Source organism: Numenius arquata, chromosome 6, assembly GCF_964106895.1.
Source record: "Numenius arquata chromosome 6, bNumArq3.hap1.1, whole genome shotgun sequence".
NCBI lineage: Eukaryota > Metazoa > Chordata > Aves > Charadriiformes > Scolopacidae > Numenius > Numenius arquata.
The window spans coordinates 45,664,775-45,691,585 of NC_133581.1; the positions used below are offsets into that span (position 1 = coordinate 45,664,775).

At 38.7% G+C, this 26,811-nt stretch overlaps 1 protein-coding gene across 1 annotated transcript in view; it reads left to right on the forward strand.

Moving 5' to 3' along the window:
* The window catches only part of COX16 (cytochrome c oxidase assembly factor COX16), a 52,041-nt gene that overhangs the window by 16,907 nt on the left and 8,323 nt on the right, over positions 1-26,811 (forward strand). Inside the window, exon 3 of the mRNA XM_074148663.1 lies at positions 21,673-21,735. Coding sequence (XP_074004764.1) covers positions 21,673-21,735 — 63 coding nt within the window. The remainder of the gene's footprint in view (positions 1-21,672; positions 21,736-26,811) is intronic.

A 26,811-nucleotide genomic window follows, 5' to 3' on the forward strand; every position in this document is an offset into this window, starting at 1 on the left:
TATAAAGAATTTTGTGTAAGACTCTGGACAATGGGGCTTTCTACTGTGGTCTTTCTACTTGTTTTGTCTTAGACTCTTACTGTGAGCCATCTAAATTATTTTAATCCTTCCTTATTGTTCCTTGTGTTGCATAGCTGGCTGTGGCTGTTGAAGCACCATGTTGCCCATTCCTGCTCAGTTCCGTATTTGACATAGCCCATAGACAGGGGAGAGTAATCTTACAAATCTTTCTCCAGTGCTGTCTTCTGGGTAGTTATTTTCAATCAGTGCTGGGCTTTTAGGTCCAGTTGGAGCCTGTAAGTCTTTCTCCAACCAAATGGGGATCACAACAGGGGCAAGAATTTGCCTGTTGTGTTTCTGTCAGTTTTTTGGTCAGATTCATACTTAGTGAATTACATTTGAGCTGCATGAACTGCACTGTGACCGCAGCCCAGGAAAAAAAGTCAGTTATAGTTGTGCTCATTCAGATCTATGAGGCTCCTTGTCCCAGCGTTTATAATCAAGGGAAGCATCATTGAATTAGACAGTAGTACATGAAAGCTCTGAGGGGAAGCTACTACATCCTGGAGTTCTTAAGCTCTGAAAAGCTAAAAGAGGACATCTGGATTCTGCTCTAACCAGTATACTACTTAAGGCTGAAGCATCTATTTTGTGTTTTCTTTTCATTACAATTTTATTTAGGAATAGATGAAATTTAAATGAAGAACAATGCAGTATTGGCTGAGAACTAGCACACCAACTTTGGGCTCATTAGTAGACAGACAAATCAAAGTAATTTGTTCCAATAACTTCTGGTTTTATGTCCATAAAAATAGAGTTAAGAACTACTTTAATTCATTATATAAGACAGTAGAAGAGACTAGAATGTATTTTAACTGATAAAGCAAAACAAATCTAGTTTAAAATGGACATGAAACTCAGGAAAAGAACATTAAATAATTTAAAAACGCTATTAAAGATCCTGATGGTCATAACATCTGTTTAATTTGTCACTGGTTAAAATGTTTTTGTGTTGGAGTAGAATATGCTTTTCTTGTATAACACACTTGGACTTGCATAAGTCCTTATCAGAACAGGGATGAGCGCTCCTTTTGGGAGGTTGGGCAGTTATATGCGAATTGCAATAAGCAATAAAATAAATAGGATTATTTTGTTACAGTTGCTCCTTTGGAATAATAGCACTGTTTAATTAAATAACACTTTTCATACAAGGAGCTCAAAAGACTTTCACAGAATTTAAATGAATTAAGCTTCATAGCCTTACTGTCAGAAAGGGCAGGATTATTATTTCCATTTTACTGCTGAAAGTAAAGCAACCCATCCAAAAGTAGGCTGGGATTTGTAATACCTGAGTGCCTGTCTTTTTTGATCATGTTTTAAGGATGTGCAAACTATAATGTGCCCCCTTTTGTAAGCATGACTCCTAAACTTGTTTTCTCACTAATTCAGCTGCTAGATAGACAGAACTTCAGCAATTCTTTTGTGGTATATCTCTACTAAATTTCAAATGCTAAACTATGATCCCTTCCCTTCAAATGTATTTGTCCTTTTCCTTTTTCGGTCTAACCATTCTCATTGTGCTGAGAGGGAAACCACATTAATAGGCAAGTTCTCAATTGACAGGGATATTTCAAAGGAAGTGTAATAGTATAACTAGTTTCTGTGTTTCGGTGACTTAAGGGGTTAACTGCCACTTCCTCTCTGTGTTCTTGTGGCTTAATGAGCAAAAGTTGCATTAGTGATAATGCCTATGATATTAATGTCAAACTAACTTTTGAAGAAAGTTTCTTGACAAAGGAATTAAAATTCAAGAGAAAATGGTGGTTTGGACTTTTGAGGGAGTATGGTTAAGTGGTGATGCGTTGTGCTGGGGCAAGGATTAGGGGGGGGCAAGAGACAGAGCCTAGAGCTGGAGCCAGAGTGGGGCTGGGAAGCGACTGCAAAAGGAATTTTGTCTTGTTCATTTGGGCTGTGGCTTGGGACCTTGGGCTGAGGCTCAGCTGATGTGTGGGACTGAGAGACAGAGCGTAGAGCTGCAATTAAAGAGAGGCTAGTAGCATCTCAACAACAGATATTTAATCCATTTAGTATAGCATCTTTGAACATCAGGGCTTTGTATATGCCCGTCTCTTGCAAAAGCAAAAAAACATTTGGGGTGCACCTTAATTTACTCAGGATACCTAGCTCAGTCATATACCCTCAGCACACTGAATGTTCTGCATTTAAAGTGAACTTACGCTGAGACTCTTACTGATGTAAATGCCTGTTGATGCTAGTTAGAATTCTCCTGAAACTAATCAAGGATCTCTCCATTATCTATTGTTGCCAAAATGTCCATTAATGGAGAAATCATGAGGTTATGTAATTGTTTCTTTTCTGGGAAGAATTTATGCAAATCAAAATTGGTTCTAAAAAACCAGGTATGCTTACGGGAAAATCATGTGGAATTAATGGAGAAGAAACGAGTAGGTTTGTATAGGCAATGCTCCAAATGCCTTTATTCTCAAATGGAAAACTAAGCCCTTTCTTTGTCTTGCTTCTTGTTGTGTGTGTAATTGAATAGAGATGCTTATTCAAGGAGTTTTTTTACAGAAAATGTGACTTCTATTAACTATACAGAAAATGTTTCCTTTCAACTCCATAATAATAAATTATTTTTATTTGCTATAAGCCCATTGTTGTCATTCAAGCCATGGTAGAGACTTGCTGACTCAGATCTAATTTTGTATATAAGAATCTCAAACATTTGGAATGGTCTGTGCTATTGGCCGATAATTACTGTAGAGGGTTGAAGAGAAGCAGTATATTAACTACCTGGGAAAGTCTAGGCTTTCAGCCCATCAGCAAACCATTTAGACTAGTAAAATAGAGTTTGTAAGCTCCAAAACTGCTTTGTTGAAGAAGTATTATTGTGAGGCAGGTTCTCAGAGTATGGGGGGGGATAGGACTGAGCAAGTCCCTCCAGGGTAACATGCAGCAGAAGCACTTCTAGGAAAGCTAGAATCTCTAGGTCATTTTGTCAGGAGACAGAACATCAGTTAGCCTTTGAAGTCTGCAAATAGTCCCTGCTGTGGATTATGTATGACAGTGTTACTATGCTGACCTCTCTGCTGGTTGCAAACTATGTAGATCCTGTTCACTTTTCCTTTGTCCTTTGCAAAGTGAGTGCACCCCAGAAGTAGAATGCTAAGAAATTAGAATAATAATGTTTTCTGTCTTACTGAAGCACAAAGTAGAGGCAGTGGGGTCAAAATGACAGAAGTTCAATCTTTTCTCCTAGATGAGTTTCACCCTTGAATCAGCTGTTGTGCATTAAAATATGCATGACCATTGCATGGTATTCCAGGAGTTAAAATTCAAGTGAAAACGGAAATACCTGTCCTGTTCTTTCAGAGCACCATCTTCTATGAGCAATAAACTGTAAACCCAGAAAGAGTATCAAAGGAGGGATGGTGGTGGTGTGAAGCATACTCACTAGTAAGTGTGCTAGGAGCATCAAGGTTGCTTTATGCAGACTGAGTAGATTGTCTTTAAAATTTCTATAAAGAGAATAGCAGTGTTTTGAGCTCCTTAGCTAATCTTTGTGACCAAATGACTCACGTGTAATCATGTCTCACCCATGAGACATTGCTTATAGACACCTGCAAGGTGTTAGTATTGACATTGTCAATATTCATTTATTGCATTTACTTGATGTCTTGAAGTCCTCACTCATGAAATGATACACCTGTGAGGATCTCAGCTTTCATTTTATAACATAGACCTCGAAGTTGGGAAGAGGAGCACATATGGTGCATAGAGGATTATCCTGGAAGCCTTGCTTTCATTTGAAGAAGAAAAGAATGAGGAGTGGAAGAGAAAAGAAGGCTAATACAATCACTTATGACACTGACATTTTACTAGTTTACAGCTGTTCTCGTAATTAGGCTTGATAGTGATTTAAGTGTGTTGACTGTTCGGTTATACTCAGTATTACAGTCTTAGAATATTGTTAGTGGGTCCCTAGTGTTGTCCTTTAACGTTGCATCTTGAAGCTCATGAGTGGGTGTCAGGGGACCCACAGCAGCATGTGATTTACATAACTTACACTGATCTCATTGGAAATTTTATTTCCACCTTGTTCAGGTTCTTGCTTCAGTTCCCTCCTCTACCACAGAGTTCCTCTCTGTCTCTGAGCAAGACACTGAATTTTAGTGTGTCTCACTTTCTCAGTCTGTAAAAGGCAGATAATTAAAGCTGCTCTACTTTACGTAGGGAACAGGAAAGTTAATTAATTCAAATGGAAGGAATTATTTAAATTCAAATGAGTATTTAAAAAATATTTCCTCAGGTGATATCCATTAATTCAAGTGGTTTGGGGCACAGTGAAATAGTTCAGGAGGCAACAGGAGCAGAGAACTGACCAGTTTCCATGAGGCCTTTATATCTGAGGAGAACGTAACTGGTGTTTGTCTCAGGACGGTCCAGGAAATCAGTCCAGCATTTTCCCATTATTATAAGAGGATAGTTGAGAAGTAAGTGGTATCTGTCTATTACAATGCGTTTGTGTTGCAGTTGAAACATTACTCTAGTTCACAGACATACTGTGTTTTTTTTCAAACTGTTGAGATGGTGACAACTGCAGCAGCACAGTGCTTAAATGAGGTTGCAACATCCACCCAAAAAGGGTGTAAATTTGTGAGTGACTGGACAAGACTGTGCTGTGTTGCTGGCTGGCACATTCCTATTGCTGTCGTTATGTAAACTAGCTCAGGTGTGTCTACAGGAGTCACACACATCGACATACCCTGGATTATTACAACTAAAATTGTCTCTTGGTTATTGCTTCTATTTTACCTGCCTATGAACTCCAGCTGGATAGGATTTCTGTGCCCCAGCAGAAGTTGGGTTTGGTTTTTTTGGTTTGTTGTGGTTTTTTTTTTCCCAAAAAAGAAGCATTACAGAATTAAGCATTACGTTACAGCCTACCAATATCTGAAGGGAGCCTACAGGAGAGCCGGAGAGGGACTCTTTGTCAGGAAATGTAGTGACAGGACAAGGGGTAATGGTTTTAAATTAGAAGAGGGGAGATTTAGATTAGATATTAGGAAGAAATTCTTTACTGTGAGGGTGGTGAGGCACTGGAACAGGTTGCCCAGGGAGGCTGTGGATGCCCCATCCCTGGAAGTGTTTAAAGCCAGGCTGGATGGGGCTTTGAGGAACCTGCTCTAGTCGAGGTGTCCCTGCCCATGGCAGGGGGGTTGGAACTCTATGATCTTTAAGGTCCCTTCCAACTCTAACCATTCTCTGATTCTATAAATGTAATTTAAATGATTATTGTAAAGTTAGTATGGTTTCTGAACAATTTTTCATGTTTCTAAATGTCACATCAATTTCTTCCTTTAAATAATATATTTCATATGAGGTGAAGATTTGAAAAGAAAGTCACCTAAACATCTGATATGTCTGTACCATTTAAAATTACACAAATAATGCTGTTTTTTACTTATAATTGTGGAATGTCAGCAGATTGCCCCCATTGTTAAACATATTGTGAGCTACTAGTGCTAGATAGAGCTGCTTTACTGCAAACTGTCTTGTTTATCTTATTTGAGGACCTGCATCTGTGTTAGTTTTGCAAATAGAGCAAATACTGTTTTCTAACACAGATACTAAGATATTTCACTGAGATAGCAGACAGTATTGTAGCAGGATGCGAAAGTGTGTTTTTCCTTTTCTTCCCCCAAATTGCTCAATTGACTGAAAATTGCAAGGTGTTTCTATTGCAGTTCTTAATGGTTAAGCATCCATGCTTGAAATCCTATTACACCTTGGTGTTCCCAAAGATCGTAAGTCTGACCAAAACTTGACTGACTTCACCATTTTGAGGAGTAATTTGTATAGGCCCAGTCTTTGTGGTTGGACTGGACCGGCAAAGTCCATGGTGGTGTAGTTTGTTCTCATGACAACTAATGGACTTAATGCTATTGCTGCCAGCTCAGGTCGTTCCATGCACTTAGTTATCTTCTGTGTACGGCAGCCTTTCTGCTTGATTTTGTTCCAGATGGATTTAGACTCATCCTCTAGACTTCCCAGTGTGCCAACAGCCCCTACAAATGCTAAGGTCAAGTTAAATTAACAGTTAGTACTCAAAATGCTCTAAATGGTTTATTTGTATTATTAGAGTTAGGGAAGTGAAATTTAAACACTCGGTATCTGCTCAGCTAAATCTAAACATGTGTTTGTGGTGCTGTGCACTAACTCAGGGATTTGTCTTGGTCATGTTTCCATTTTCTTAAATGAAATGCCTAGTTTGAGATAACTATCCAGGCAACCCATAGAGATGGTTTGAGGGAGAAATGCCCCCATAATATGCTTCATTCAATTTTAAAAAAGATGCTTGAGAAATACGTTGTTCTCCTTTGACTGAAAAGTAGAGAGATTGAGCTCAACACTTTATTATTACCACGTTTCAGCAAGCTGTGTACTATCCTTAGTGTACAAATACATTTATATTTAATTTGACTAGTGAGTGGAGGGTGGGATAAACCTCTGCCTAACTCCAGGTGCAGACGAGTTAGGTTTTTGGACACATGTCTTAAAGTGGGATTTATTTTCTCTAGAAATGCCCATCTCTATTCAGGTGACTGCAGGAGGAGCCTAAGTAGGGACTTTATGCTTCAAGTCAAAAGTTTAGATGGATGAAATTAGGTGATCTGAAGCCCACCCTAAATATTCTTTCCCTGGAGCTTCATTGGCAAACTAGCAGATGGCTTGAAGGTAAAGGAACTCTTATTTAACCTGTTGTTTGTGTCTGAGATGTTCTGTGATTCTGGAGAGTTTCCTCCATGATTTCATAGGAGGTTGTATTAAAAACATCCTGTTTGATTTGAGTGTGAACGAAATTAGAGTATCTTTAATTGGTGTCTGGTGTAATTTTTTGGATGGGAAAGATATCCTTTCTAAACTTGTCAGCAAGGGAACGTGGAATCATTTTAGCATTTGTCACTGAACTTCGAAGAATAATTAAGTCTTCTCAGCTAGCATTTTAGCACTTATTTATTTATAAATGCATCTTCATACATTTAATTGGTTTCAGTAAGCTAATTACACAATCACAATGTGGCAAGGGATTGATGGTGGTGATTATTGTTTCCTTTTTTTATTTTTCCTTAAGCAGGTCAGGTTGGACTGAGTCTCAAGTCTAATGAAGACAAATTTTAGCTAATTTCCTTGTATAAGTAGATTTAGTTGATTTTCAAAGACTGAATTCATTAATGAGCTTGGCCTTAGGTCATGCAAAAGTTAAGAAAATAATACACTGAAATGTGTGGTGCTTTAGACAATGTACGAGGCATAGGTTTATGATTGCTTATAGGAGAAAAAGACAAATACTGACAAAGATCTTTTTTATGTAATGAAGTGCATTTTACTAAATGAAAGTGGGCCTTGCTTCCAGGCATGGCCTGCTTAGTGGAGGGTTTTAGAATGGGATGTTAAGAGAGGCAGCCTGGCTCCTGATTGATGGCTACGCAGGTGCCCTTACACTGTCTTTGTTTCTGTTGGCAAGGGGAATTTGGAACTTGTTACATCTTTTGACCATGGTTCAGAATCATCCAAGGTAGTAATTTCAGTCCTGCAATATGGCACAGAAATGAAAGGGTAGCAGAGCTTTCAAAACTCTGTATTGTGGTGGTACCAGATGTTCAGACGTCAGTTTTCTTTCTTGTTTCAGTTCAGTCCAGAGGGATTATATGGAAATGAGCTCTTTATCCATGCTATTCTTGAAGATTTTGAGGTTCAGCTGCTACTGTCGGGTTCATGTTTTTGCATTGATTTCAGCAAAAAACAATCCATTTTACTTGAACTCAGATGACTTCCCCACTTAGTCTCTAGACAGCTGCTTACTGAATTTGTTATGATACCAGAGGTATATGTTTTCATATTTCAGACATCTTTTCAGTTTAGCGTATTAAACACTGTTTTTCTGTAAAAGGCAAATGTGGAGTCAGTCTGGGATTCAGTAAGACTTTTTTTTTTTTTTTTCCCCATTCTGAGGCTGACACTGTGTGTATGCTTTTGAATGGTTTCCAGTGACTGCATCCACTACTTATTGTCACCACAAACAGCTTAAAGCACTGCAGGACAACCTGGAGATAAAGTATAGCCTGTACCTGCCCTTTCATACCATCTTGTATCAAGCTGAAAAAATGAGACCAAGGCCATCTATAGCCTGTTCTGATGAAGCCAGGACACCTGTCAATACCAGAAGACTTCTGTTAAAAACGTGAAACAGGTATGGTTGTTAAAAGTTGGGACGGTCTTATTAAATCTGGATGTCATTATGTTAATAATAATAATACAGAGATTATTTTGATAATACGTGTGTTCACTGATGAAAAATTAAAGCTGTACTAATTTTTAACTTTGAAATATCTGGTTTTTTAAGTGAATATTTAGTTTCAATCTTGTAATATTGTCCCAGCATAATTTTTTGGCAAGGAATGTGAAAATGTATCATTAATGATACTGAGTTTGGCCAGAGACCGTAAATAAATATTCAGAGTTTCCATGGTAAAGTGTTTCACTGAATCCTTGTCAAGCTTTCTTAGTAAGTTTTTTTTAATGCAGAAAAGCCCTTACCTATCAGTTTCCATGTATGCAGCGGTTACTACTACTCTAGAAATCACAGGGGTTTTCTGCTATTTATGCTAGGATGTCATGCTATATCCTGTGTGTAAGGGTATATTAATAAACATCATTGAATCAAAAATGGCATGACTCTGAGAGGCAGAGAAGTCCTGTGCCTTTTATAAAGTTTGGAAAAATTGGCTTAAAGTTTCAGGGACTTAATACCTGTCTGGATCTAAAGTTTTGATTCTTAAAACTTCCATTCTGTGGCTTCCTGGATGTGTATCGCTTTTGGACTGAAGATCCTGGATGTACCTAAAATTCTGCTTTTGGCCAAACTCTCTGGTACCATAGTTTTCATGGTGCTGCATAGCTTGGCATCTATTAAATATATAGAAAATCTGTTAGGCTCCATTAAATAGATGTTCCTCAATCTGTGTTAGCTGAGATGTGTGCGCTGCTGTTGAGTACAACTTGTGAGGCTTCACACAAAACAGAATTAGGGATGCGGCTCCCTGTGACCTACTGGTTCAGCCAGAGGGCAGGTACCCGGGATGTGAAGGAGAGTTCCAAGGCACATCTCCTTTCTCTGGGAAACATGCAGTAACCATTAACTTGTAGATTGCCTGGAGCTGCAGACATTAGCAGGTTTCCTTTTTAAAACTCATCTCTGTATGGAATAGTTAAGAAATCAGAAGAATGAGGGAGAAAATGAGATTGTGGCCTAGTGGTTATATTAAGCATCTAGATGCTGCCCCCCCCTTCCCCCCCTTTTGTCAGGGCATTGTTCTTTCTCTGAAATGAGGGATTTGTTCTTTTTCTTTAAAACAAACAAAGAAAACCTGGTCCACCTCACTCTCAGATGGCTAAAGACTATGAATCCTAACTGGAAAGAGGTGTCGTCTCGAATCTCAGGATAAGTTGGCTAGTACTTACAAACTCTCTTCAGCCTTTCCTCCTGTCAGTCTGTAGTTACTGCTGCTCTAATTGCTGCCCAGTGTGTATCCCCTTTCTAAGCATCTACTTTTCTTTTTTTTTTTTTAATTAAAGAAGCCTAATTCAGGCTGTGGATTTTGCTACACCACCAGGTGCTAGGTCCCTACAAATCTAATTGTGAATCTTCAGATGTATGTACTAACACATATGTGCCCATTGCTATTTACCTCTCTTGAACTAGTAAATCACCTTGGTGACCCTGTGTGTTGTTCCAGCTTTCTCATATGTGTATGCAAGTTGTGGATGCATTTAGAAGATTGCATTAGAGCGAGGGCTCTCATATTTATGTCCAGGAAATTCAGGACAGAATTTGGATCCTGTCTGGCATGTCTTACTTGGGAGTACTCAGTATAGGGATCATGCTAGGTGCTAGGTATGTTCTGCACACAAGGTGGCTCTTTGTTTGGATGCACAAAAGTCCTAGTTGAGTGTACACTGTCCAGGATTTCAAGCATCAAGCAGCCACATTGGAGCTACCACCTGACTGTGCTGCCCAGGATCTGGAAATTCCAGGCAAATGGCCAAACTTGTCTTTTTTTTTTTTTTTTTTTTTTTTTTGCCAGGACAGAATTTCTATGTGGAAAAAAGGGGCTGTGTCTGGAGAAGCCTGGACATCTGGCAGCTTTACCTCAGATTATTGAGCTTCTCTGTGACGAAATACAAAATAGAATGCAAGTATTAAGAGTTCCTTGTTCTAAACAGAAGCCATTTTTCCATTTCATAATTCTTGATGGTTTGATGGTGTTTCTGTTGTCAAGATTAGATTCAGATGAAGAGAAGGTTATTAACTGGAGGAACTTGTTCTGAGGCCATGGCAAGTGGAACTAATTTCAGTACATAAAGTGTTGACAGCTTTCAGATTTTTACATTTTATATACTACCAAGAATTCTGTTTGGTTGCTTTAAATCCTGTCACATTGCCACAATTAATTACTAGCATTTTTGCCTTGCAATTGAAGTGATTACAAGTGTATAATTTAGCTTCAGGCAGCTTTTAGCCAAAACATAATTTAATATCCAGCTGTTTTTCCCCTCACCTCTCTCAAGTGCCAGAAAACATCTAGCTTTCCAGGCTCATCTTGTGAAGCCAATAGCCATGGTGTCAGCAGATTGAAGCTCAAACAGAAGTACGGGGGTTCCAGTCCCAGATCAGGATTTTTTTCACTGCTGAACATGTAGATCACTACAGTTTTTACCAAGGAAGTGTTGAAAACCCTTTGCCCAGGAATGTTTCCATTTTGAGTGCAATCTCTGTCTAAATGGACTTTCCGTTTCTTCTCCTTTGTGTTTTGAGTCTAGAAAGACTCAAGTCAGTCGGTTCTGTTGCAAACCACAGCTATGCAGCAGTCTGAAAAAGCAGATCCCAAACTCTGATCTGGAGTACAATCACTAATGAGCGGGGAAAATGCATAATCTGTCTCTCTTCAAATATCTGTCACTGCAGAAAGCATTTATAGGTTTGCTTGTGATTCAGTAGGTGATACATTTTCCCCAGAGTCAGCTCTGAACAACCTCCTGTATGTTGTGTCAGGCAGTGCTTAACTGCCTTTTTTTGATGAGGCATAAAAATGAGACTTTGCCTTTAGAACCTTAATGAGTGCTGAAGTTAATGTTGTAGCTGGTACACCATTACGTCTTGCTTCCCTGGAGCGCAGCTCAAGGAGGGCAGAAGGGATCTGGGACTGTATGTTGTCCCTGGGTGAGTAGGACAGGCAGCTTGTGAGACCAAGAACTCAAAAGCTCTCCCTACCAGTCTCTCCACTTCTGCCCTCTCAAAGACTGTGTGTGCTGTTAATAAAGCCTACCAAGTGTAAGGGCTGGGATGATTCAGAGCAGGAGACTAATTTAGGTGTTCCCAGAGGAACATCTCTTTCTTCGTTGATTACAGAGAGAATGTAGGAATACAGGCTTTCTGGATACTGCACAGAGAAGAGAGATGACTTGTCTTATAAGTATCTAAAATGTATGAATTAAAGCATCTTGCATTCATAATTCCCACTGAATTTAGTAGAATTGTTTTGTCAGTGTTGCGTGTTTAGCCCTTATAAGTACATCTGGCATAATAGGAAAACAGTAACTTTGCTACTCATGTTTTAAATTTAATTACACTGGATCTTACCGTTATAACTGTCTCTAATGTACCCATCAGAATGTCTGAGCCTTTGGCAGGTAAATGTGTTACTTATTAAAAATAGTGGCAAAATATCTTTCAAAAGAAAATAGTGCATGATGTACAAATCCGTTGCAAATTCTAGTAATCTAAAATATAGGTAATTTGGAAGATGAAAAGCTTTATGTAGGTGCAAAGTATTAGAATAGGCTTTTTCTTCTTACTTTAAAACTTCACTAGATGTCAGTGTGGAAAGTATTTTTACTTAAATGCTATGTGGACTCTAGAGTGAGAAGTGTTAATTTCTTTAACACATGCAGATTTAGGATGGCAGTTACTAGAATTTGGTAGTTGGGGGTTTTCTCAATACGTAACTTATTTGTAGAAATGCCATTTCAGAACAAGGAAAGCAATTTAGATAAGTTCACACTGAATTCTGAAAAATGTTTCTGTTCAAATAGACAAAGTCAAAATTTGTTTCAGTACTTACAGAAAGTTTTGAGATTTGTATTATAAATCAAAATGACATTTTAAAACATATTTAAAAACAATTTCTATGGTTAAAAGAGGCAGACTTTTTGGGTTTGTTTTATATTGTTGATTATTTTGACTCAGCAAAAATTTTAATGTGTATTTTCTTGCTGTTGGTTTGTGAAAACTGGACTTGTTTGTATGAAGGTAGCAGGTATATTTTCACATGGCTCAAGACAGGCTTAGACATCAACCTGCACATTTAGAAAAGAAAAAAATGTATATATATATTTATATATGTTTAAATTTGATTAAGGAAAGCATTCCTAAGCAGTAAATTCGCTTCTGCATTCTTTTAACTGTATTGTGTGTTTATATGACATATGAAGAATCAGACTATTTCAGTTCCTACATGAGAAGGTTTGAGGTTTTGGGGCATTTTTTGTTGGTTTATTGAAGCTTCAGTGCTTTTATTGAAGCTTTAAGGATTGGACTCCTGTGAGATAGTTAGACTTTTCCCTTTAAATGAATTCTTTTGTCTTTCTGAATTGATAGACCAAGCTGATACCACCTGATACCACCAGAAGATAGTGGTTTAGATATTGTATGGTGCCTTCGGTTTTGCTATATTGTTAAAGCCACTACCAGGACTAGTTTACCAGGAGGAGCCTAACTGAACAGTCCGTGAACACCTGAATACAGGTATTTTTGCTGAAGTGCAGAACTAAAGAGGACACCCTCTCCAGTCCTGTTCTGTATGGTGAGAGGAACACGGACTGCTTGTGTGCTGGCTTCAACTGCCAACTCACAATTTCTCTCTTGAGGTTACTTGCTTGTAACAGAAACTTAAGTGACCTTTCTGTTTTTTGGAGTTACCACAAAGAGGTTGATTCTGTCCAGAATTAGGAGCAATAACGAAAAGCTTGAACTGTATTTGCACTAATTTTCCAGCTTTAACTTGCATAGTAGGTACATAGTCACTAGAACACAATCTTTTTAAAATATGATAAAAAATGTTGACTCTGCAGGAGTTGCATCCAAATATTGTATTTCATCTTTATTATTTCTAGCTATTAACTGTCTTCCATTTAGAGGCAAAAGGGTATTTTTTGCCTAAATACTGGTGTCACAAACTCGCACTTTATGTGAGTCCTTATATATACCTTAGGTGTGTTTTCCGTAGCATATCCATTACTTTCAGAAAGTTGGTGCAGATGAACCAATTAATCCTATAATTTGGATACAGCAAATCCTTCCTTAGCAAATATTCAAGAACTCTTATTAAAGTTCCTTTTGTATTTGTGCAACTTTTATTCAAAGTGAAAGCTTTTGCTTTTTCCAATAAAGATCACATGATTCTGAACACGGTTCAACATTTTTCATATTAGACTTTCCTTTTAAATACACTGGTTAATGCTGTATTAATAGTAACTAAATAACATGGTTATGGGTTCACTGAAATATGCAGAAAATGCATTTGAAAATGTAAATGACATTAACAACGGGTGCATTATAAGGAATTTTGAGAGGTTTGCTAAAACATTGCAAAGAGCTTGCATGCAAGTTAAGATACAATGAAACCAATATTTAAGAACTTAAAATCTTTTGGTTGATTTTATTAGTTTTTCATAAATAATTACCACATATTGAGGTGAAGGATTTTTTTTTTAATACAGACTTAGGTAACATTTCCTTTTTTTTGAATGAATACCTTAAGGGTGTTTAGTTTATGTCCTGTACTTCATGATGATTAAGTGGCTGTAGCAGGACAGGTATAGCATACTGAAGAGACTTTACAAAGGCATCTTGAAAACTAGTCTGTTCGTGTTTTTAAAAATAGGTGACTTACTCCTCTTACTGTTTTCTCTGTCAATGTTTTGTGATGGCTGACTCAGCAAATTCTGCAACTCTTGGTCTAGGCTAAGAATCTTTTTTTGTGACCAGTGGTCCACAATTTGGCCCGCAGAAAAGAACGTGCTATTGCCTTACTTGTCACCCCTTTCTGTGATGATAAATAAATGCATTAAATCCTCTGGTAGTAAATCAGGCTGAACTGCTCTTGCCTTTCTTGCATAGTTTACACCATGGATCTTCAGCATGTTCTATCCATTTCACCTGGGCGGTCTTATACTTTTGTTTCTTGTTTGGAAAAAAGTAAAAGGGAAATTTAGGAAAAACTGCACAGAATACTTAGCAAGTCCCTCCTTTTGTACTGTTGGATTGCAGAGAAACCAAGATATGTAGCAAAGGCCAAGAATTCCAGCTTTGAGATTCTGTACTGGAGAGCTCTGCCATTCTGACTTTAAGGTGAGAGGTGTGATTTGGTCTTACTTAGAACTGGTTCATCTTTATGTATGCAGCAAAATTTGCTTTTCCTTGCAGAGACCTTTCAAAACCACAAAGGGTCTTGCTGTTAGTTCTGGACTTGTGGGGTTTTTCTGCTATTGGAATATTTTATTTTATACTGGAAGGAACAGTTTTTGCACTGAAATTTACTGAGAAATGAAATTTATTCTTGCATATGCTTGCCAAGGTTTAAGGCACTAATTTATGTTTTATAAATCAAATAAATAAATGTCCTCCTGCAATCAAGCTGGATGCAAAAGCATACAAATCATTGATTAAAAACTTGAGTACTTTCTTCTTGGAACTGAAAGCTATAGAACCCTTGTTAGTTTTGATGACCTTATATACGAGAAATCTAGTTATGCTTAAGTGCTTGCTGAAGTATGGGATGGTTTCGTCAGCATATTAGCCTTTAACTTAATTTCATTTCCCATGGCATTATCATGTGAAAATGTATGGTCCAGAGATTGGGATTGTAGGTCTGGTTTTGATCCATCTGGAAGCAAGTAGATTTGGATTTTGAGAGATCGCTGGTGCACCTTGTACTGTAACTCTGGGAACTGCTGCTGTAATAAGATTTTATATGGCTTCTTTGGAAATGTCTGCATTGATTTCTGTCAGAGGCTGGATGAATTACTTTTTCGTTTAACTGTCTGTATTCTATGCAGATCTTAGGAAAGAGTGAAAGGACACAAAGCCAGGTTTTGCATCTAGTCTTAGCTGTCTCCCCAGTGTTCAGAAGTATTCCTATCCAAGTATATGCAGTAGCCTTACCTAAGTGTTTTTCATGTATTAAATATTACAAATAATGTAGTTAAAGGATGTTGTGAACCAAGTTGCACAAAATGTTGTTTTGCCTTGCCCTTTTCTGTTACCAAAGACTATGTGCCAAAGAGTTTGGCGTAAATACAACCTTTATTGTACTTTACAACCTTTACAAGCTTTGTTCCTTTAATTCCTTAAGTAGAACGGCACTCGGCTTGGCCACAGTTTACGCTGCGCTTCCTGGGATTTATCCTCTCTTGTCTACAGCTTCTCACTCTGCTCATAAACCACAATTTGGAATATTTATGACACAGACTTTTGTAACAATTTATGGGAGTCTTTTATTCTCCAGGAAGATTAAAGTTGACTGATCCATGCAGGATTGCTGATTTTCCATGTAGAATAGTTAAGCATATGATAAGTGTTTTCAAAAAAGAAATTTTATTGGGAGAGCCAGATCTGGTGGTTCTGGTTTACTCTAAGTTTAAAAAATGGGTGGGGAGAACAAAATGAAGAACTTCATACGCACAGTCATTTTGTGGCCTCTGTGTTGTGGATACTGCAGGAGAGTTGTGTCCTATCTATTTATGCTGGTGTGAGCAGAAAAAATCAAAAAAACCCAACTTAATTCATGTTCATTACATTCGAGCCATCGTCCTTCCCCATTTCCAAAGTAAAAGCTGAAATCTTTCTCAGTGGGATATTATTTTGTGGAGGATAAGGTAGGAAAGGATACTCATGTTTTAGTAAAAATAACTATCTAGTTTTAGGTTAGAAACATCTGCTGCTGCCTTCTGGAAATGCTTGCTAAAGGGAAAGTTTTGTAAGACTTCAGCATACAAATATTTGGGCAGTGCGTGCCAGTCTCTAGACCCGAGTATACAACTCACTGCACTGATTTATGTGAGAGGAGACTGTTAAAAGCACAGTCCTCTCCTCACAGCATGGTTGTCTCCTGACAGTTTCCGTGTGTAGTAATTGAACCCTTAATTTTAGAAGATGTAATATATTCAAGACTTGGTTTGCGCTAAAACCCATGGCCACAAATAGTAAGTGGACAAGTAAATAATAATGGTTATAGCTGAGAGAGAGACAGCTTGTGAAAGTAGGCTATTTTAAATACAGATCTGGGCATGTGTGTATTGTGGATGACTGGGATGCTGGGATGCCCTGAAAATTAGAACGTGAATCAACTTGCTCCTTCTCTCTCAGTACTGAACAAGAGTGACACTGTTAATCTGCTTTGTATTCCTGTGTTTCATAGAATCATAGAATGGTTTGGGTTGGAAGGGACCTTTAAAGGTCATCTAGTCCCCCTGCAATGACCAGGGTCATCTTCAACCACATCAGGTTGTTCAGAGCCCTGTCCAACCTGACCTTGAATGTTTCCCTAGATGGGGCATCTACCATCTCTCTGAGCAACCTGTTCCAGTGTTTCACCACACTTTTTATAAAATTTTCCTCCTTATATTTAGTCTAAATCTACCCTCTTGCAGTTTAAAGCCATTAGGCCTTGTCCTATGCCAACAGGCCCTGTTAAAAAGTTTGTCCCCATCTCTCCTGTAGCCCCCTTTAGGTACTGGAAGGCTGCTATAAGGTCTCCCTGGAGCCTTCTTTTTTCCAGGCTGAACAACCCCAGCTCTCTCAGCCTGTCTTCGCTGGAGAGGTCTTCCATCCCTCTGAACATCAAAAGGGGATAGTGATGGTGTTCTTTGGGTTCCTTTGTGGAAGAGCTGTCCTTTCCGTATCCTGGAGGTAAACTTAGTGACATTGACACATTTCACAGTTGCTTTCTGTCTATTATTTGCTCCTGGACCGAAGTGAACTTTGGTCACTGAGGATCAGTGCAAAATCATTAGGTAGAGACTTGGTTTTTTTAGTAGCGGCACATTTAGGTTTATAACCGTACCAGAAATACTTGTGTCACAAACAAAAATTTCCCTTTACTGCAAAGAGTGTGGAGAGGCCGGCAGTTTATCGCAGTGCGCTGCGGGAGCCCCTGGTTTGGTAGAGGCTGCAAGCAGCAGGTACTCCTGCTTTGCTCTGAAGTGGTGCCCCTTGTCTGCACCCCGAGGTGCACCTTTTTTTTGCACCCAGAAATTCTCTCCAGGTTCTAATTGAAAAACTGAAATGTCAACCTTGAAAAGAAAAGTGGCGGCCTGATTTTAAAAGGATTTTAGGTACTTACAGCCTCAGATAGCTACCTACGAAGATGTCTAAGAATAATTTTCTGCTTAACCCCTTTTACTTTTAGCCACCTAAGAATAGTTTCTAAGTCTTTATCTTTGGGAACCTTTTGAAGTTTAGTAAGGGTAAATCTGAAGGAACGGTGGAGTGTGAAACGGGACAAAATTCTGATTTGAAAACTTTGCTTTTAAAGCTTTTTTGAGGTTTGTCTATATACGTCCCCTTGCACTTTGAATTCATGTAATATGCAATAAGCCTGTATAGTGCAAAATACTCTGAGAATGATTCATTCATTTTTGCTGCAAGTACTACATAGGAAAAAAAAAAAAACGACACCCAGAATAAAAAATAGTAAAGCCTTGAAAAATTATATTTACAGTATTGGTTTTGAAGCCTTGTAGACAGCTTCTCATGAAAGCTGTCTGGATACTCGCATCAAATATTTCAATAGTTTTTCAGTAAGAATTTAATGTGAAGTTATGCTGTAATTAGAAGTCCACACATCTTTGAATGCCATGTTTAGAGACAAAGCTTGAATTTAAATGGAGCTTAAATCTGAGATTTTGCCTGACAAGAAGGAGTCCTCTAGTGTAAAGGAATATTGTCTTCTCTTCCTTCCTGCCTCCTAAATAATGGTGCAGAGGACACTGCCAAGCTGTTACAACGTTTGGGCTTTGTCTGCTTCCCCCATCATATTTACTAATAGGGATTTGTATTCATAATTTAGCTGATGATTCATTTGCCAGTACAGAGCTGAATACTTTTAGCTCATTTGGCAGTATGTGTGTTGGCATCACAGTCATCGTGGAAGCGAAATGTATGTGTTTGTATTTGGATCTTGTGGCAGATGTGTAATATAAAGGAACTTTGGCAAGGCCACTTTCCTGGCTCTGCCCGCATTTTGAGTGTTCCCTGGTTATGATCTGTGATTGTGGCTCACACCGATGTTTATCTGCCTTTTCAGAATGAAAGTAGCATGTTCTGGTTTTGGGGGTTTTTTTTGTTCTTGTGATGTTGCAAAGATAGTGCAGCATGGTACAAACGCTGTGGAAACAGAACTTTACAATATACTTTCTTCTCAACTGCCATATTGGTTCTGAAAACAATTTGTAACCTGTCTGTTTCCATTTGGCAACTGAAAAAGCACAGGTTTGCGATGGAAGGTTTTAGAAAGTGCAGATGTATTCTGTGTGTAGTCAAGTATGTTTAAATTATTCTACGTGGGTTAGTGTGTAGGGAACAAAAAAAGGAAAGAGATGATGAAATACAAACTTGCTCCCTTTTTTGTGTGTGTAACTTTGAGCAAAATAATGCGCTCAGCAGAGTGGACTTAAGTCTTTTGTGTACCTGTATGTTAAATATTAAGAGCTTGCCAGGAGGTGTGTATAGTTTGCTCTCAAAACAGGGTTTAAGTGGTCTTTTTTGGTTAAGTTAATTTGCTGAATAAAATTCCTGCCTATAAAGAAGGGGGAGTTTATATTGGTTTTGCATGGCAGGGTTTCAGTAGCTGAGAAAATGCAGGGATGGCTTCTGTGAGAAGCTGCTAGAAGCTTCCCCCATGTCCAACAGAGCCAATGCCAGCCGGCTCCAAGAGGGACCCACCAGTGGCCAAGGCCAAGCTCATCAGTGATGGTGGTAGCACCTCTGTGAGAACATATTTAAGAAGAAGGGAAAGTTGCCACGCCACAGCAATTGCAGTGGAAGAGAGGAGTGAGAATATGTGAGAGAAACAACTCTGCAGACAGAAACATCAGTGAAGAAGGAGGGGCAGGAGGTGCTCCGGGTGTTGGAGCAGAGATTCCTCTGCAGCCCATGGTGAAGACCATGGTGAGGCAGGCTGTCCCCCTGCAGCCATCGAGGTTAATGGAGGAGAAGGTATCCACCCGCAGCCCGTGGAGGACCCCATCCTGGAGCAGGTGGATGCCCAAAGGAGGCTGTTGACCCCATGGGAAGCCCGCACCGGAGCAGGCTTCTGGCAGGACCCATGGCCCCATGGAGAGAGAGCCCACGCTGGAGCAGGTTTGCTGGCAGGACTTGTGACCCCATGGAAGGGACCCATGCTGGAAGAGAATGAATACACGAGGAAGTCTGAAGACAGAAGGACCTGAAAGTGGGGAGAAGAAGCAGTAACTTCACTGCTTGTTTCCCTTTACCTTACACAATTGTGGCCATGCAAACACCACACATTAAAAAGAACACACGGAAAATTGCTAAAATAAAACTTGGTACTGGGGATATTGAGCTGTCTTTGTAAGTTAAATTCTGGCTGTGTTAACTAAGTAAGAATGCTGCTCCAACCATGTTATCCTGGGTCCCTTCTTACTAAATGAAGGGAAGCATAGGAGGAAATAAAACTTTCTTGCTTCTTTACTTGCTGGAGCATTTATTTCCCCTTGTCCATACATGTATTGCAAGAACGCCAAGCGTAACAAATAATGTTTGTGTTTAGTTCTGAATATAGTGAGGTCCGTGATCACTCTTATCTCTGTGAAAGCGAGCTCCAAAGCCTGTCTGGCTGCCCAAAGAGTTTGCATTTCTGCACGTGTGATGGATGGGTTTGTTGTTCTAATGAAGCATGGCTGGTTTTGGAGGTCATGGTCACAGAAGGAGAGAGGCAATCCATCTTTAATGAGGGGCAGTCCTATGGAGGCCTTGAATGCCAAGGCAGAGATGTAGCATTTCATTTATTATTTGATGTAGAGGGCCAGTGCAGAGACAGTACCTTGTTTTACAAGGGTTTTTTTCATTAAAAAAAAGGTGGGAGCTGTATCCTGTACAAACTTTAAGCATTTAGATATTTTGGCTCAGTTCCCAAGTGTAATGAGTCTGGAGGTCGCAAATGTATGAATTTCTACGGCCAGACCTGTAATCAGATAGGGAAATCTGGCCATGCACAGATGGTGTTAGACTTGCCTGTCTGAGCATACTCAGGAACTGAGGTCTCACTGGTTGCATACTGACTAGCAGGCAGTGCCTGTAATCAAAGGGAACGCTATGGCCTAGGGAAATTCTTCAGAGCAATTCCCATCAATACAGATAGTAGGTGTGTATTTTAAGTCCCTCTGAGACTCGGGAGCTTGTGTTGGGGCAGAGTCTGATGGTGGATCTTCTCATCGACCAGGCAAATTCTATAATGAGTGTTCCCTCCTTTTTCTTTTCTAGAGTGCTTATAGACATTTGAGGTTGGTTGTGACGAGGGTAACCGATCCCTTTTCATTCAGATCAAGAAGCAGAAAATTAAAAATAAGAACTTTTCTTCACTGAACTAGTCATATTTGGACTAGTGTACCATGGATGTAGAACTAAACACATCACCAGTCTCCTTATGCGTCTTTTTAACGCTGGTTGTATTTAAGATCTAAAAATGAGAATGTTTTCTCATGGTAGATTTATTTGAGATTTTAATTGTTTAGCCTAAAGACTGTGTCTGAATACTGCATATGTGGCTGATGTCTTTTTGAGGAGAACATAAAACACTTTCTCTAAGCATGAAGAATGCTAATTACCTTTTTCCCCTTTGCTTCTACTTAGGCCTGTGGGAGACAGATGCAAAGGGAGGGATGAACATAACTTCTTCTGGGCTCAGAAGTTAAAACGTGCAATGCATCTGCTGTTGTTCATGGACATTTCTGTTCTTAGAATTGTTCTTGGAACAAATGTCTCTGAAAGGTGGCAGAAGTCACTAGCATTGTCAGTACAGAATCAAAACTAGGAAGGAGCTGTGTTCACCAGAAAATTGAAAGTTTGACTTGCCCTTAGACTTTGAAAACCAGAATATATTGTATACCTATTCACTGAACCCAACATTCAGCAATGAAATATGCAATGTGATCTCAAAAACTTCTCTTTCTTGGTCTTTCTTGTTTCATTTGTTTAAAGCTTTGTTTAGTTTGACAGTTTCAAACTAAACTGTTACAGATTTAAATATCTAAGGCAATGCAAGTGCAGGGGTAGTTACAAATGTGCTTCCTTTTTGATTTGAAAAGTTTGGCTGTTACCTGTCTCTTTTCAGCCCAATTCTTGTATTGTGTTCATCATCCTGGTATCTGAACAAACAGCATATAAACTCATTTAGAGGAGAGGAGGGTTTGCGTGTACCAATATTTAGTCTATGTGAGGTTAAGATTTCTTTAAAAAAAAAATTCTTAAAAGTAAACATTTTTGCTGTATTTTTGTTTCTCTTACAGGTTGATCCAGCTTTGAAAGAAAAGTTAAAACAGAACACTGTGACACTGGAATCTGAATATGAGGTAAAGTAAATTTGTTGCTTGGGGCTCATAACCTTGGCTACCCTGGGTTACCCTGGCCGCTGGTGGGTTGTATCTGTCCCTAACTGAAATTAGACCAGCCATCTGCCTTTGACTCGTTGATGTCCAATAAAAACAAGGTTTTATGTAAAAATAGGGTTTTGAACATAGAGTGCTTCTTTCTGAACACAGCTTTACTTTGATGTCCAGGTGCCAAGTACAGCGGTATGAGTAAATTCTGCTGTTTCTGTGGTTAACCGAGTCTATAAATGTAGAGCTGATGTTGGCCTTAAACAGAATGTGTCTATGTATCTGTCAACGCTTCTACTGTGTGAGTTTTGATGATCTTTAGACCAAAGTACAGAACAATGTGCTTGACGTGCTTTCTGTTATTTCTTGCTTCTGAAACTGAGGTGTATCTTTCAAACAACTGCTGTTTCCTTTTTGCTATTTCAGAAAATTTTATAGGGGAAATATTTCACTCTTTCCTCAACAATGCATTTTCTTCAAACATTACTGAGCTCCAAAATGGCTATTCTGGCCAGTTTAATATTCAGAGTTTCGTAAATCTTCAGTCTTGCAAAAAGCCACGTTAGGAAAGCTGAAAAAAGCCTTCCTGTATCCAGAAACAAACGATAAAGCTATTTAAGAGAATTTTCAGTGTTTTAAAATTACTTGGATCAAAGGTCCAGCTAACACTTTATCCACCTCTATGGTCTTTATGCTGAACACAGGTTTTCTTTCTCGTCCCATACCATGTTCCTGTCACAACAAGCCTTTGAGGAGCTTGAATTGTACCCATAGCTCAGATACTTAGGTGTTCAAATGGCAGTACATGGTCTTGCTAATAAAAACTTTCTGTTATAGTACTCTTTTGTGATTTGTCTGAAATAAAAATAAAACTTACCTTTGGCATTTTTACATGCCTAATTTCGCAGAACATCTGCCTACCTGCCAGGTTTTGTGGTAGTGTTGTACCATTATTGCAAACAGTTTTGAGCCGTCCTCCTTCTACAAAGAACTGTGTTTTTTGGTGTAAGGCATGAAAAGATTTGATCCCTGAGTACATATGGAAAGCTCCAATGGAAACTCAAAACATGCAAATCCATTAAGTTCTGATTGCCTCTGGGATTATTGTGTCTCTCACTTTCCACAGAATATACTGTAAGGCTGCTCTGATTTATTTATGTGGAAGAGCCACAAGCAGTACAAGGAACCACATCTCTCTGTTTGCCTCACTACCTAACCGCAAAATTGACTGATCTGTATTCAGATATGCCTTGCTTTCTCTCCAGAAGATAAGTAAATAGTTGAAGGATAATATTTAAATGGCCATATTTGCATTAGCTTTATGGATAAATCAATGGTAATAAAATACAACTGGCAAAACAACGTATTACAAGTCTACTTGGGTAATGAGGCTTCTTCCTGATGGACAGAAATGACAGAAGCAATCTTATTTTTTTCTTAATCTAAATTGCAGAGAGTTCCCAGGCCAAAATTCTTCCAAATTAGTGTTTGGGTGTTATAGAGGGCAGACCAGTTCAACAAAACAAATGGATATGCATTTCCACGTAATGAGAATAGATTCAGATTATTGTTTCGAACTCTGATCTCAATGTATACTTTACTGCGGGCACCAACTTGTAAGCACTGGGCGTATTCATTTCTTGCTTCAGTGAAACTTGTGGGACTGCCAGCAGGCCTGCATATACTTCACAGGCTCCACACTGAGTGTGTGACAATTTTAGTCAATGCTACCCCTATATCCTGGTGGACAAAATCTAACCAGTGAGTTACAGCTAACATTTAGGACAGTAGTTTTCTGTGGGCCCTGTGTGTTCCAGGCTGGGAGATTTTGGGAGGTTTTTTTCCCTCTTTCTTTATTTTTTCACTTGTCCAAAATACAGCTCTTAATACCATCTTTATATGTAGGTCACATTGGAGGAATACACTGGTGGCTGTTACTAAATATGATAAGAGATCAAGGGCAGTTAAAAAAAAAAGTTGCTGTTTTGATATGTAAAGCCTTATTTTACAATATTATTAGCATTATATCTGCAGCTGTTCCTGAGAATACCAAGCCAGCTCTTTTGAAGCATGGTTGCCTGATGCATGCAAATGTCATTGACCCTCCCTAAGACTTTTAAAAATACCTTATTGTCCTTACAGAAATGTACGTATTGAATACATACTGAATTCTTTTAAAATGTTGTAATTTCTGCTATAAGCATACATCTTTATAGGCATATTGCAAACAGTAAAGACATATTTGATATTTCAGACGTGTTGAAGTGTGCATTTTGTCTCCAATGTTGTGATGGTGATGATAAAAGTTGTCATCATGGGTTTAATCTATTTACTGTGAGGAAATGAACATAAAGACATTTTCTCACCTTATAATTTACTAAATTAGATCTTCTCAAACTATACAAAATTTACTTTATTTTGTACAGGAGTATTTCTGGCCAGGATACTATTTTGAGGAAGAAAGAATTTGCATGTGTAATTCGTACTGCATTTCTTATGTCTCAGATCTGTTAATAATGCCATTTATCTTGTGCTTTGGGATGTGGCAGAGGAGCAAGCTACCTTTGCGTGCGTTCACCGTTGTTTATGCATTCCTCTCACACACTGATGTGTCCTCATATGGCCAATTAGTCCTTGCTGCTCCCCTTTGCCTAATACATCATTGCTCTGTCCACTAGTGACACTGGTACTAATGTGAATGTAGTTCTGCTGCTGAGCTGGGCCTTGTAGAACACACTGTAAAAAATGTCAAGTGTTTGACCTGTGACAAAAGCCTGGAGTATTTTATTTGAAAGCACAGAAATATTGCTTGAAAGAGGGGGATAAAAAACTGATTAATGTGATGAGTGAAAAACATTCTCGTGGCTGTTTAACAATCAGAGTACATTCCTTTTCAGTGGTTTAAATGCAACCTCAAAATAACATTCCTTATTCTAGCACTTGGTTTCTGTACTTCTGTGAAATTAATGATCTAGTACACACTAAAAAATCTGGCCTCAGTCAGTTACATTAGACTCCACAATAAAGAATTGTTGTTTAGGGTTTTTCAAGCAAATAAAAATATCTTTAAGAAGAATTTATTAACATTTTACAATGAAAAAATAGTTAAATTTGAGTCAAATAAGTTATATCCATGGGAGCCATTGGCATTTGAAGGCAGAGGAAAAACATATCACAATAAATAAAAAATGTGAAGGATTGCTATGGAAACTGTAAATGAGAAGTTATAAAGCAGAGAAGATTGATAAAATGCTAAGGACATCAGAGAGTTGTCGGATAAGTAAGCTGACAAGGATGTGGGTAAGAGGATGGTGTTGCAGCAAACTAAGAATAAAGTAATGAGCACATAAAATCACAACTAACTGCATTGGCAAAGTAGCAACATTCAAAAAATATATTTTTATTTCTTTTAGAGAAAAAAGTCCCTTGTATTCAAATCAGAAGAGACAAGGGATGTACTTCTAAACCTCTTAATAACCAAGCAAGATCTAACTTAACGTCTATTAGGCTCTGATGATTTATAGCCAAGTTCCAAGAAAAAGCTTGGAAGACTTCAATGGCTGCTGAAAATCTCGATCTGGGAATGATGGTTCTCTGGGAATCATCACTGGGCAGGAAGGTGATATTTTCAGGTGTCCTGTGAGACTTGGGACATCTCAAAGTCTTGTGTGCCATAGCTCAAAATGTGAACAGAGAAACAAGAAGGTGGGATTTGGTGATGGGTATGGCACAGGAAGAGTTCTGGTGGAAAAGCCTTCTTGCAGTGAGAAAGGCACTTAGCCTCCAGAGGAAAGTCCAGAGACTCACTTTTTACTGGTCTTATTTCTGGGATTCGTCTCGATTAAATAGTCCTATAAATTCTTTCCTGGTTACGTTTATAACATATCTCTTTGCCCAGGATTTTCCTTAGCTGTGAGGTGTTTCTTTCATGTATGCGCATTTGCACTTTTCGTATCCCATAAGAAGACACTGCTTTCTCATAGATGGAAAAGGAAGTGAGACAGACAACAGTGCAGTCAGACAGCAAACATGGTCAGGACATACAAATGCCTGTTATAAATAATCTCTTCTCCTCACCCTTTCTCCTCTCTTCAAAAGAGAATCCTTAGTACCTGCTTGTGCTCCCTGTACACACTTTTTTTCAATTCCCAGAGGAACTGATCAACTCTTACCACATTAGGGCCAACACTGTTGTGTTGTGTCACCAAAAAAAAGTTTGAGCAGGGAAAGTGGCATCCATACAAGGTGGCTGAATTTTTCTTTTATTGTCCTAAAGGATGCTGCTGCCAGGCAGTACTGGGAACATTTCCTTATGCAGCTGACTTAGTGGAAATGTTAAGCACTTCTGTCATACTAATGAGCGCCCAGTGGGGAATTGCTAGATCTTTGGTATGAAATATCTCTGAAGTAACTTTAGTATAGTGTATGGGAATTCAGCTACACAGCTGAGGCTGTGTACCTTCCTTTCATTGACTACCTCTGAAGAGGATACAGCAAAACAGATAGTTTTGAAAGAGGCTCTTGTCTCAGCAACCAGGCAAATTGGCTTTTTGCAAGAATATCCTCCTGTTTATTTTGCTTAGCTTTTTTCCTTTTTTTTGGCCAATTTCGTAGACACTATGTGGAATATTTTGTGACTGGCAGTGTACTTTCAGATGGATGCCCACATAGACACTCAGACGAAATTTGAAATACTTTCAGGTATTGTTGTACAATTCTCGCATGTTCTTTGATTCTCAAATTATTGTTTCCCATCTATATTTGATGCTGAAACTATACTGTACAAATGTACTCTGCAGTAGAAAGTTACTGTCAGAGAGTGGGTCACTGCCTGTAGATTTATTCGCAAGTTATTTGTTTACTGTACATTCAGCAGCATTGCTGAGAAGTTACTGTCATTGGCAATATAGCGGTGGACTAACACCCATACTACCATCCTCATCAAATAGATGGGGTGTGAGCCACAGAGAAGAAACAGGAAGATTTTTTTTCTTTCCCTATGAGAAATTTGCCCAGCAGTACAAATCAAACAGTAGCCATGGATGTCAC